Raw genomic sequence first — 13,722 nt, 5'->3', positions numbered from 1 at the left:
CTGATTGCATCTTTCTTTCTGCTTTTATAGCCTGGACAGTGAGACCCTGCTAGATGTGAGCAGACTGCACACACCGGATTGAGGTACCTGGAGCAGCAGGCTCCATCAGGGAAAGGGGGCAAAAAGGAAAACTTCAAAACCTCCACTGTTAACAGTGTGACAGAAAGAGATCCTTGAGGATATAAAATTTAGACTTTGACAGTAAATAACAATGGCGAGCAATGAAAGCAATGTTGCAGTTAAACATTTAGGCGGAAAGTTAAGCAAGCATTTCATTTTTAAGCTAAATGCTGATGGCAAAGTAGAGGATGGCAACAAAGTTTACTGCATTCACCGCAATAAACAATTGGCTTTCCGTGGTTCAAATACATCGCTGACGTACCACCTACAGCACAAACATCCACTCAAGTATCAACACGTTGTCAACAGTGACCGGCAGAAGAGTTCTCCAGTACAACCAATATCTAATTTCATGTCTCAGTCAAACAAGCCTGTAAGTGCCAAAGTTTCTGCAGACTTGAAAATTGCTATTGCTCAGTGGATTGCCAGTTCAGGACGTCCGACGGCAATTGTGGATGATGATGGACTACAAACAGTACTACGTATAGCTCTTCAAAACCAGACTTATAATTTACCCAGTCGCCGTACAATCGACGCTGTGATTGGCCAGATGTACAACGAGAAGCTAACGCAGCATAAGAAAGCTATAGAAAGCATTCACAGTATTGCTCTCACTACTGACTTTTGGACCTCAAACAACAATGAATCATACTGTGGTATAACGGGACATTGGATTGATTCCGACTGGAAACTGACATCAGTAGCTTTAGGATGCTTACTTGTTGATGAAAGACACACTGCTGAAAACGTTGCCGGTTTCTATAAAGAGTTTGCTGCAACATGGAACATCAGCGATAAAATATGCTGTATAACGGACAATGCACGAAACATGGTTGCTGCTATTGGACAAACGGATTTCAGTCACATACCATGTATCGCACATTGTCTTCAACTTAGCATATTAGCAGGTTTGAAGGCAGCTGACTCTTCACCTCTTGTGGCAAAATGTCGACACTTAGTTGGACATTTCAAGCACAGCTCGGCCAACACATCTGAACTGAAGAGCAGCCATTCCAGTGTCTCTTCGTCAAAAGATGTTATGTTCCACAAATTGCAGCAGGATGTGGCAACTCGGTGGAACAGTACCTACATAATGTTAGCCAGATTGTTGGAAGTCAAAGATGCCGTAATGCAGTATCACATGGATCATCCAAAAAACTACAGTGGACCTAAACTGACAGAGTCAGATTGGGACAAAATGGCCAAATAAACATCAGTCTTAGGTTCACTTGCAGATGCTACCGAATATGTTGGGGGTGAACAATATGCAACATGTTCTGCCGTTCTTCCATTACTGGCCTTTTTGCGTAGACTGTTAAGGATTAATGATGATGATCCAGGTTATATTGGACGATTCAAAACTGCAACATTGAACGACTTTTCAAACAGAATTGAAGGCATTGATGCTTTAACAATGTTGCAAATGGCTGTGGCCTTGGATCCACGTTACAAGAAACTGACCTGTCTAAGAAGAGAGAAACGTGAAGAAGTGTGGACAACATTGTCGAATGCATTCAGGGCCTTCCACGATAGAAGACAGCCAGCAGGATGTCCAACAGGCTTAGAAGAAAGCAATGATGGCACAAAAGTAAAAGTAGTACCTGTGCCGAAGAAACAAAAACTTACTCTGTTGCTGAGCGACTCTGAATCGCAGTCCTCAGCTGACGAATCAGATGCAGAACACAGTGCACAGGCCGAGTTGATGCGCTACCAAGTAGAAGATCCCATTCCAGAAACAGAGGATCCTCTCATGTGGTGGAAACTCAATAGCCATCGTTTTCCTGGCCTAAGCAGATTTGTGCAGACAATACTTTGCGTACCGGCAACATCTGTTCCGTGCGAAAGACTGTTTAGTTCATCTGGCTATATTGTGAATAAAATGCGCTCGTGTCTGCTACCAGAAAATGTTAACACTCTGGTATGTCTGCGTGACTGGCTAAAGTGATGCCTACTATAAAGTGACTAGAGGTCGACCGATATGGGCTTTTCTCTGGCCGATACCGATGCCGATATTTCAAAATTGGGGCGGCCGATGGCCGATATTGTAGGCCGATATTTGCGGCCGATTTTCTTTTTTTTTTTTTATCTCAGAAAATCTAGGTTGGGGAGGAGGTTATTGTTTAGGGTGGAGAGGTGGAGTGCAGCCTATCAGTGTCCATCAGTGGCCACCAATGCAGCTCACCAGTGTAGCCTATCAGTGTCCATCAGTGCCACCTTATTAGTGCCCACCAGTGCAGCCCATCAGTGCCACCTCATAATTATTAAAAAAGAAAAAAAATACAATCTTAGTCATTTTAAGGAGGGGGTACAGAGAGGTGGTTGTGGAGGAGGGGGGTACAGAGAGGTGGTTGTGGAGGAGGGGGGTACAGAGAGGTGGTTGTAAAGCTACCTCTCTGTACCCCCTCCTCTACAGCCACCTCTCTGTACCCCCTCCTCTACAGCCACCTCTTTGTACCCCCTCCTCTACAGCCACCTCTCTGTACCCCCTCCTCTACAGCCACCTCTCTGTACCCCACTCCTCCACAGCCACCTCTCTGTACCCGCCTCCTCCACAGCCATGTGTTGTGGAGAGGGGTGAGTGGTGCTGGGCATGGGTGGGGATGCATTGTGGAGAGGGGTGGGTGGGGATGGATGGTGCTGGGCATTGGTGGGGATGCGTTGCCATGATGCATTGTGGAGAGGGGTGGGTGGGGATGCATTGTGGAGTGGGATGGATGGTGCTGGGCGTGGGTGGGGATGTGTTGTGGAGAGGGATGAATGGTGCTGGGCGTTGTGGAGAGGGGTGGGTGGTGCTGGGCATGGGTGGGGATGCATTGTGGAGAGGGGTGGGTGGTGCTGGGCGTGGGTGGGGATGCATTGTGGAGAGGGGTGGGGATGCATTGTGGAGTGGGATGGATGGTGCTGGGTGTGGGTGGGGATGTGTTGTGGAGAGGGATGGGTGGTGCTGGGCGTGGGTGGGGATGCATTGTGGAGAGGGGTGGCTGGTGCTGGGCGTGGGTGGGGATGCATTGTGGAGAGGGGTGGGGATGCATTGTGGAGTGGGATGGATGGTGCTGGGCGTGGGTGGGGATGCGTTGTGGTGATGCATTGTGGAGAGGGGTGGATGGGAATGCGTTGTGGAGAGGGATGGATGGTGCTGGACGTGGGTGGGGATGTGTTGTGGAAAGGGATGGATGGTGCAGGGGATGCGTTGGAGTGGGGTGGATGGTGCTGGGTGGGGATGAAGATGATTGTGTTGCATTGTGAAGATGGATGAGGATGACTCTGTGTGGGGATGAGAGTTACATTGTGAGAAGGATCTCCACAATGTAACTCATTTCCACCCAAAGTCATCCTCATCCATTGTCTCAATGCCTGCCTCAGCCAGGTTTCCCTTTTAAAAGGAGTTTTAATAAATTCTGCAGGGGGGCACAGTAGCACATAATTTGGGCAACTTACCCTCCATACATGCTGGTATCATAATCCAAATCTATCTGCATGCACCTAATAGGCTAGGTGCATGCTGATGAGCTGATCAGCCAATCATTGTTTAGAACTTGGTGTAATGCCAGCAGGGAAGGAAGACATTCCTGCTGGGGGGAGTTACATTAGTCAGGCAGCAGTTGTAAGCCAATGATTTTTTTTCCCCTGTCCCTAATACAGCAAGCCGAGGGAGGGGGTGGGGCACGGCTGGCGGCACGATGCCAGTGAAATCTATGTCCCTTCTGTGGTGGCCGTGCAGATGGAGGAATCGGATACATGGGAGTGGGGTCAGTACTGCAGGGCAGGCGGCCATGCGGGCCGGACACTTTAGCCGCTAATCGGCCGATTCTTTCACAAAAATCGGCCGATGCCGATTTCACAAAAACGGCCAAATATCGGCCGATATATCGGTCTACCTCCTAAAAGTGACTGACAGTCAATATCAGATACGTGTTATAATTAAAGTTAAACTTACTTTCAAAGTTTTTCTTAAAGTTTAATAAAAAAAAAAATTACTTACATCAGTGCTACAGTTTGAATTTATTTGTGTGAACAGTTAAGTCATGGATTGTGGAAACCAACTAGTGTCGGGTGATTGTATATAGTGTATACCACATTTACCACTGACTAATGCAGAGTTGCAATGCAAGGAGATCAGCTAAAAGTAGTTGTATCTGTATGTGCGTTAATTAATCGAAATTAGTCGATTAATCGATTAAAAAAAAAAACGATTAATCGAACACAAAAATTTTAATCAGTAGCAGCCCTAATATATATATATATATATATATTCCACTTTATTTATATATGTTTTTTGTTCACTCCTTGGTATCACTATTTGAGGACTATGATAGTTATAGTTGTTTCTGTTTTTTTTTACGTCATTTAGAGTGCAACCCTCACTTGTTACTAGGGATTATATTGGTGATTGCTTGGGTAAGCGGGTGATGGTTGGAACAGGTTGAATACTGTTTAAATAAAAATGTATGAATTATTGCATTAAACTGTATGATGTCCATTTTATGTGATTATTATTATGTATATTTGAGTTTCTTCTGTTATAGTTTATTAACTATAAGTGTCTTATAAGGTTCCCTGAAGAAGCCATCACAGGCGAAACATATCAGTAGTAGACACTACGACATTATATTTTTATAACACTGATCGCTATAAAAATGCCAATGGTCCCAAAAATGTGTCAAAAGTGTCCGTTGTGTCCGCCATAAGGTCGCAGTACCGATAAAAATCGCAGATCGCCGTCATTACTAGTAAAAAAAATGTTTTAATAAAAATGCCATAAAACTATCCATTATTTTGTAGATTTTTTTTTTACGAAAAATATGTAGAAGAATACGTATCGGCCTAAACGGAGGAAAAAAATCGTTTTTTTATATATTTTTGAGGGATATTTATAACAAAAAGTAAAAAAAATATTTTTTTTTTTCAAAATTGACGCTCTATTTTTGTTTATAGCGCAAAAAAACAAAAACACAGAGGTGATCAAATACCACCAAAAGAAAGTTCTATTTGTAGGAAAAAAAGGACGTCAATTTTGTTTGGGAGCCACATCGCACGACCGCGCAATTGTCAGTTAAAGTGACGCAGTGCCAAATCGCAAAAAGTGGCCCGGTCATTGTCCAGAAAAATGATCCAGGGCTGAAGTGGTTAAAGATTGTTACATTTTACTACATGGTTGAATCTTTGTTTTTGTCACTGCTATAATCCCAATACCCACCTCTTGTACTTCCCCCAAATACTATTGTGATCATTCCCAAATGAAGGACAGAAGCCTTTCAAAGAAAGATTTAAGAAAGGATCAGATGGAGAATCCCCTCTGTGGTTTAAAACATTACTAAACCCACAACAATAAAATCAGTCTGTATATGCAGTAAAGTATGCTTGTTATACTCACCGTGGAACCTAAGGGGTTAATCCTCTGCAGTGTGTATAAAGCAGGGGTCTCAAACTTAAATTACCTGAGGGCCACAAGACAAGTTTTCATATCCCATGGGGGGCCGCATGCAAACTTTCAAACTTCAAAAACAGTACTGGTGTCAGCGAACGCATTATTAACCCTGACCACTACACTACACATTGACCACTCACCATCAGGGTACAGCACATCAGGGCACAGCACACATGAGTGCACAGCGCACATCAGGGTACAAAGCCCAGCACATCAGGGTACAAAGCCCAGCACATCAGGGTACAAAGCCCAGCACATCAGGGTACAGGGCACATCAGAGCACAGCACATAGGGGTACAGCACAACAGGCCACATCAGGGTGCACGGCACATCAGGACAGGGCACATGGCACAGTGCAGGACATGGCACATCAGGGCACAGCAAATCAGGACAGGGCACATGGCACATCAGGGTACAGGGCATATGAAACAGCACATCAGGGTACAAAGCCCAGCACATCAGGGTACATGGGGCACATGGCACATCAGGGTACATGGGCCACATCAGGGTACATGGGGCACAATCACAGCACATCAGGGCACATGGGGCATATCAGGGCACATGGGGCACATACGAGCACACCAGGGCACATGAGAGCACATCAGGGCACAATCAGGGAACATGGGGCACACCAGGGAACATGGGGTACATGAGAGCACAGCACATCAGGACAGGGCACATGTCACATCAGGGCACAGCACATCAGGACAGGGCACATGGCACATCAGGGTACAGGGCACATATAACAGCACATCAGGGTACAAAGCCCAGCACATCAGGGTACCCCATGTACCCTGATGTGCTGGGATTTGTACCCTGATGTGCTGTTTCATGTGCCCTGTACCCTGATGTGCCATGTACCCTGATGTGCTGGGATTTGTACCCTGATGTGCTGTTTCATGTGCCCTGTACCCTGATGTGCCATGTACCCTGATGTGCTGGGATTTGTACCCTGATGTGCTGTTTCATGTGCCCTGTACACTGATGTGCCATGTGCCCTGATGTGCTGGGCTTTGTACCCTGATGTGCTGTTTCATGTGCCCTGTACCCTGATGTGCCATGTGCCCTGTCCTGATGTGCCATGTCCTGTACCCTGATGTGCCATGTGCCCTGTCCTGATGTGCTGTGCCCCATGTGCCCTGATGTGCTCTCATGTGCCCCATGTTCCCTGGTGTGCCCCATGTTCCCTGATTGTGCCCTGATGTGCTCTCATGTGCCCCATGGCACATCAGGGTACATGGGCCACATCAGGGCACAATCAGAGCACATGGGGCATATCAGGGCACATGGGGCACATACAAGCACACCAGGGCACATCAGGGCACAATCAGGGAACATGGGGCACAGCACATCAGGACAGGGCACATGGCACATCAGGGTACAGGGCACAGGGTACCCTGATGTACAGAGCCCAGAACATCAGGGTACATGAGGCACATGAGGGTACATGGGGCACATGAGGGCACATGGCACATTGGGGCACATGAGGGTACATCAGGGCACAATCAGGGCACATCAGGGCACACCAGGGCACATGAGGGAACAATCAGGGCACATGAGAGCACATCAGGGCACATGGGAGCACATCAGGGCACATTGGAGCACATCAGGGCACATTAGAGCAAATCAGGGCACATCAGGACACATGAGGGCACATCAGGGCACAATCAGGGCACATGAAAGCACATCAGGGCACATGAGAGCACATTAGGGCACACTCAGGGCACATGAGAGCACATCGGGGCACATGAGAGCACACCAGGGCACAGGTCAGCATTTACTTGTTTTCTTCAAAGGCAGAGTAGCGCAGGAAGCGTCTGTCATAAGTTCACTTGTCTCTCGTGTCACGCTGCTACTCCCCAGCAGCCCCCCCTCTCTTCTCGTCCATCTCAGATAATGTCACAAGCAAATGGAGATGGACGAGAAGAGAGGAGGGGCCGCCGGGGAGTAGCAGTGTGACATGAGAGACAAGTGAACTTATGAGAGACGCTTCCTGCGCTACTCTTCATGCACCTCGATCTACACTTCCGCGGCGCCCGCCCTGCCTGCGAGCCATTTAAAACCGGTCCGCGGGCCGCAAATGGCCCGCGGGCCGGTACTTTGAGACCCCTGGTATAAAGGTTGTGTGATCCTGTCTCTCGGATCCTCCTCTTCTTTAACAGACTCCAGACAGAGCATTTGGAGGTAGGATGTCAATGTTCAGTTTGGCGTGTATTGCTAGAGTTTTTTTCTTTTCTTGGGAGAGTGCATGTAATCAGCACTGTCCAGACAGAGGGTCAGAGGAGAATGAAAACTCCTCCTACAAGCTTAAAGCGGAGGTTCGCCCAAAAATCCACTTTTTGACATTAGCTGTAGCATACTGCTAACATCTGCAGTGTGCTGTTTTTTTTTCTTCTTTTCTTGTACTTATCGTTATATGAGCCCTAAAAAAGTCTCTAGCAATACATGGCAAACTGAGCATGTGCAGAGTGAATATACAGATTGATTTAACTGTTTTGGGTTTAGTAACATTTTAAATAGATGTGAACAGGCACTATTAAAAACAATGATTTCCATTGCCATTCACGTCTGTGCGACTGAAGTCACATCTGAAGTTGCACTAGTGTAAAAGACAGGATACTTTAATATGATTGGTAAGATGCAATTTATTTAACAGCGTTCACATTTTACAGTTTTGCCAGTGTTGGGTGTAAAAAAACTAACATGGCCAGCCGCCAAGTGGCGCTTCGGCGCATGCCCGTGCACGAGCGGAGTCCTGACCTGCCTACTTAAACCAGCCCCAGTCTCATGACTGGTTGCTGGTTTGTTGTCAGTTCCTGCCTATTGAAACTTCCTGTACCTGTGCCTGAACTCGTTTTGACCCGGATTGACCTGATGACTCTGCTCTCTCTCCTGAACCTGACCCCCGGCTTGCCTCTCTGGACCTGCTGCTGTCTCCAACCCCTGACCCCTGGCTTGTACTTTGGACCCGTTACCTTCTCCAGCCCCTTGACCCTGGCATTCCGGACCTGCTTACAGTCTCAGCCTTGAACTTGCTCTCAGTTGTCTGAACTCCTCTGGTACCTGACCCACTGCCTGTTTCCGTCTACCTTCTACCAACTGGGCTCCTTGTCCGGCACCACCTGATCAACTATCAAGCTTCAGCTTCTCTGCTGGTAACCGTTGCCTCTTCGCGCCCTTCCCTGCTGTCTCACCTCCAGGGGGTGGAGTGCGCCAAGTCGCAAAGGTGAGCCGCTCTTGGCATCTCGGCGAGTACATATCTGACATTGGGATTGGCCTAAGAATCATATGACCTTCCATAAATTAAACACATAGGCCCGGATTCACATACATTGGCGCATATTTATGCCAGCGTAGCGTATCTTCTTTACGCTACGCCGACGCAGCGCAGAGACGCAAGCACTGGATTTACAAAGCCAGTGCTGCCAAATCTGTGCTGGGTTTCCTAGGCGTAAGCCGGCGTATGTGGAAGTGGGCGTGAGCCATGCAAATGAGGCGTGACCCCATGCAAATGATGGGCTGAGGCTCAGACAGATACGTATAATGAACGGCGCATGCGCCGTCCCGTGGACGCATCCCAGTGCGCATGCTCAGAATCACGGCGGATCTACTCCTTAAAATACGACGGATCACTGCCTACAGCGTGAACGTAACCTACGCCCAGCCATATTCACGTCCAACATAAACTACGTAAAATACGATGGCTTGAGTTCCCTGGTGCAGACCTTTGCATGGATGCTGCCGAGTTACACTAACTTTATGGGGCATAACTTTACGCCGGACGTATGACTTTACGCGCACTGCGTTGGACGGACGTACATTCGTGAATCGGCGTATCTCCCTCATTTGCATATGTGAATAGAAAATCAATGGGTGCGCCAAATACGTCCAGCGTAAATATGCGCCCACTCTACCCCGGAGTAGGCAAGTTACGTTGGTCGGATGAAGCCTATTTTCAGGCATATCTAGTTTTGTGGGCACGGCGCACAGATACGACGGCGCATATTTGCACTTACGTGGCGTATCTCAAGATACGTCGGCGCAAGTGCTTTGTGAATCCGGGCCATACTGTACATTTACAGGGCTATGTTCTTTGTATACAGATTTGCTGGATGGACCTAAAGTGAGCCAGAATACTCCCTGTACAGAAGTCAAATGCAGATAAAGTTTATTTGCGGAGACCCCACCTCCATATGTCACCTACGTCAGGGGTTACCTCATCCCCCGCTGCACCAAACATTTCCAGACTAACGTGCCAATTCCTACACCGCTACAATAAGTTTTGCACCTTACACTTTTAACAAAAGTCTCACAGCAATAAATTATTACAACACAGAAGATTCCATGACATCACTTACACAGCAGGGTTCATGCAAAGTGCTGTCTAATAATACAAAATAATAAGTTTTATGTGCAGTGGGTGAGGGGAAAAGGAGGCAGCACAATGCAATACAGCTATGACTAAACATGAATTTATTTATTTTTTGGGGGCAGAATTTGTCTCTAAGGTCCCGGGCCAATGTTCGAAATCTGTAAACAAGAACAATCCTACACTGAAATGTGGTGGTCGCAGAACAAAGACATACCAACACAAGGACACCAACTCTCAGAGATCTAGGGTAAGGTGACCAGATTTTTAAAATGAAAACTGGGGACATATTTTTTTTTTTTTTTTACTAGTAATGGCAGCAATCAGTGACTCTCTGCCCATTGCTGTCCGCCTCACAGCCTGTTAAGTCTTGTTCTCCGGGCAGGCGGCTGGCCGGGACTTGAGCCAAGGTAGAAGAACATGCAAGCGGAGCTGAAACTAAAAAAATATTCCCTCCGCTCCAACCAGCACATGATCAACAGAAAGGGACACAGATAATGGAGAAAAATACACCCGCCTAAGCTAGTGGGAGCGGCAGAGCGGGGGTGTGTAATTCAGAATTTGTTTTTCTGCAATGACTGTCTTTGAAATTGCCCCAGCCCCTGTTCAAATCCAATCCAGGGACAAAACTGGGGACAGACTTAGTTCGGGGACAGTGTCCTCAATCCGGGGAAACCGAGATGTCTGGTCACCCTAATCTAGGGTTCCCAATACACTGCCACACTGATACTTGGAGATCCTATAACACTTCCCACATAGATCCTAGAATAATGAAACACTGACATTAAGCGATTCAGAACAAGGACACACTGACACTTGGGAAACACAGAACAACAATGCACAGACACTTAGGGGACCTAGAACAATAAGGGACCCAGAAAAAGGACACACACTCAAGGAACCCAGAACAAGGACACACTGACACATGGGGAACCTAGAACAACAAAACATGGACAATTGGGGTGTCCAAACTGTGCTAAGGGTACCAGTACAATTGATTATTAGAGCTAGGCCAAACAATCCTCGGTTTGGTTTGCGCCAGAACTCTCAAACTTTGCAAAGGTTTGGAACCTCATTGAAGTTTATGGTGACTCGAACAGGAAAAAACAAAAGTTCCTGTTTTAAAGGCTTATATGCAAGTTATTGGCCATAAAAAGGGTATGGGTATGGGGGCCCAGGTACTGCCCTGGGTGACATGTACCAATGCATTTAAAGGAGCAGGGACTTTAATAATGAATATTAATCATAAAAAATATATAAATAAAAATATATATAATTAAATAGATTTTCCCTCCAGTCTGTATGATGAAGCCACATTTTAGTGCACTCAAGACAAGATTAGAGATTTTTTGGGATAAATTCTGGAGTCTCTTTCACAGACTTTGGATGGAAGCAACAGGTGTGGAAAAATTACGCTTGGGGTGTTGTTACCCAGTGTGCTGTGAACTAAATATATCGTCCCTGACCATGCTTGCTGGACCATGAGTCTGCAGTAAGGTGCTCAACAATGCCAAAAATAGGATTTTTTGTACTCACCGTAAAATCATTTTCTCTGACGTCCATGGGCGGACACAGCTCATTAAATCTTGACAAGTGGGTTATGTTCCCTGTTTACGGGAGAGGACTAGGCAGAAACATGTTAGATAATTAAATACATGTTACTTTAACAGAGTTGAACAGCCCCGCCCAGGGGGCGGTCCCTCCAGACACAACCCTCCTCACTGCAGCATGCAGCCTCAGTTCGTAACAAGCAGTACAAACCTAAAAAGGAGGGGTGGGTGCTGTGTCCGTCCATGGACGTCAGAGAAAGGGATTTTACGGTGAGTACAAAAAATCCTATTTTCTCTTATCGTCCATGGACGAACACAGCTCCTAAAATCTTGACAAGTGGGACATCCCCAAGCAGTGTCAAAAACGAAGGGTGGGAACAGTATCAGTAAAACCAATTTAACTTCACCCCAAAACAAGCAGAGTCCTCAACAGAGGAGGAGCAACAGTAAACACCCGCCTGCAAAACCAAGCGGCCGAAAGAAGCATCAGAAGATGCACTCACAGACGCATAATTTCGGAAAACCGAGGCAGCACCAATTTCCCTGGTCGAAAGTTCCGTGACCGGAAAAGGGGCGCCCACCCCCTAAGAGCATAGGTCTGTATGACAGCCTGCCTGATCCACCGAGAAATGGTGGTCGACAAGACTGCCAGGCCCTTTTGTGGACCAGACACCGACACAAAAGGAGCGTCAGATCTCTGAAACTGAGCCGTAGCAGGCAGGTACACCCGCAAAGCGTGTACCACGTCTAAAGTATGAAACGCAACCTCCTTAGAATGCGCCGGCCGAGGACAAAAGGATGGAAGAACCAAGTCCTCATTCAGGCGAAAGGCCGAAACCACCTTTGGAAGCACCACCACATAATCCTAATGGAGGATCAAGCATGGTGACTTGCAAGGCAAGACCGCCAACTCAGAAACCCTTCTGACAGGAGTATTTGCCACTAAAAATGCCACCTTCCGAGATAGTGTCAAGAGAAGAATCTCTCTGATGTTTCCAAAAAAGAAGATTCCTGAAGAACCGAGAGCACCAGAGTCCAAACTCATGGGAGAAGTATATGACATACCCCTAGCACAAAAAGGTACCCACCAGGGAATGGGCAGCAAAATGCCACTGACAAAAAACACAGCCAAGGCTGAAATCTGCCCCCAAACGGTGCTTAAGGCAATTTTTAGATCCCATTCCAAGCTGTAAAAACAGCAGGACGTATGGGACCTTGAGACAGAAGGTCCTCCATCCCAGGGTACATCCGCCACCAGGCGCCCGAGATCAGTGTACCAAGGACGCCGAGGCCAATCTGGAGCGATTAGAATCATTGGGATCACCTTGGCCTCCACTCAGTGGAGCAGCAGAAGGAAGCAACTACAATGGAGGAAAGACAAAGTAGCCGATACAGACCCCACAGGGCCACCAACGTGTCTGACGCGTCCGTACAGGGATCACTAGACCTGGCCACGAACTCCGACACCTTGTGGTCGAGACGAGCAGCCAGGAGATCCATGCCCTGTGAGTTTCACCTCCTGTAAAGGAGCTGAAACACCTCCAAGTACAGAGACCAGTCACCCTGGTCCAGCATCTGGCGACTCCGGTAGTCCGCCTGCCAGTATACCTGATGGTAGACCGAAGCCACGGCCGTGGCGTTGTCCGGCTGAATCCAGATCGGGCGACCCTTCAACCTCCTTAACCACGAGGAAAGGCATAGCCTGATCACCCAAAGTACTAGGACATTGATCGGTAGAGAGGAGTCCACTAGAGTCCAGTGACTCTGGGCCGACTGGACCCGCCAGGCGACCCCCCTCAACCCATGAGGCTGGCGACCGTCATAATCGCTGTCCACTGAACGGGAAGAAACGACTTCCCGGACCGAAGAGTCGGGGATCCCAGCCACCAATTCAGAGAGACGGAGTAGGTGGCTCACCAGAACTGATGATCCAGAGACAAAAGAGATTTGTACCACTTGGACAGTATCTCCCACTAGAAAACACGAGTGTGGAACTGGGCATACGATACGGTACCGCCTCAAAGGAGGCTACCAACAGGCCCAGGACTGGCATGCAAAACAGAGAAATGACCGATTGCATGAAGCCTCACTGCAGACTTAAGAGTCTGCAATTTCTCCAGGGGAAGAAAAACCTTCGCCCCCGAGGAGAACGGATCAACCCTAGGTACTCCAAATGCTGAGTCGGAACCAGGACCGACTTCAAAATGTTTAACACCCACCCGAATTTTCGGAGGGTCCACAATGGCTATAGACAC

The 13,722-nt window shown here is 47.5% G+C and overlaps 1 protein-coding gene across 1 annotated transcript; it reads left to right on the top strand.

Annotated features, from left to right (window-relative positions):
• Positions 1-211: 211 nt before the first annotated feature.
• Positions 212-12,394, top strand: LOC120914575 (E3 SUMO-protein ligase ZBED1-like). The gene is made up of 3 exons (XM_040325254.1): positions 212-1,302; positions 1,432-2,038; positions 12,242-12,394. Exons 1-3 carry the CDS (start codon positions 212-214, stop codon positions 12,392-12,394), a joined length of 1,851 nt encoding a protein of 616 aa, XP_040181188.1.
• Positions 12,395-13,722: the final 1,328 nt, after the last annotated feature.

This window comes from Rana temporaria, chromosome 9 (genome assembly GCF_905171775.1).
Source record: "Rana temporaria chromosome 9, aRanTem1.1, whole genome shotgun sequence".
NCBI lineage: Eukaryota > Metazoa > Chordata > Amphibia > Anura > Ranidae > Rana > Rana temporaria.
This window is presented reverse-complemented; position numbering and strand designations above follow the sequence as displayed.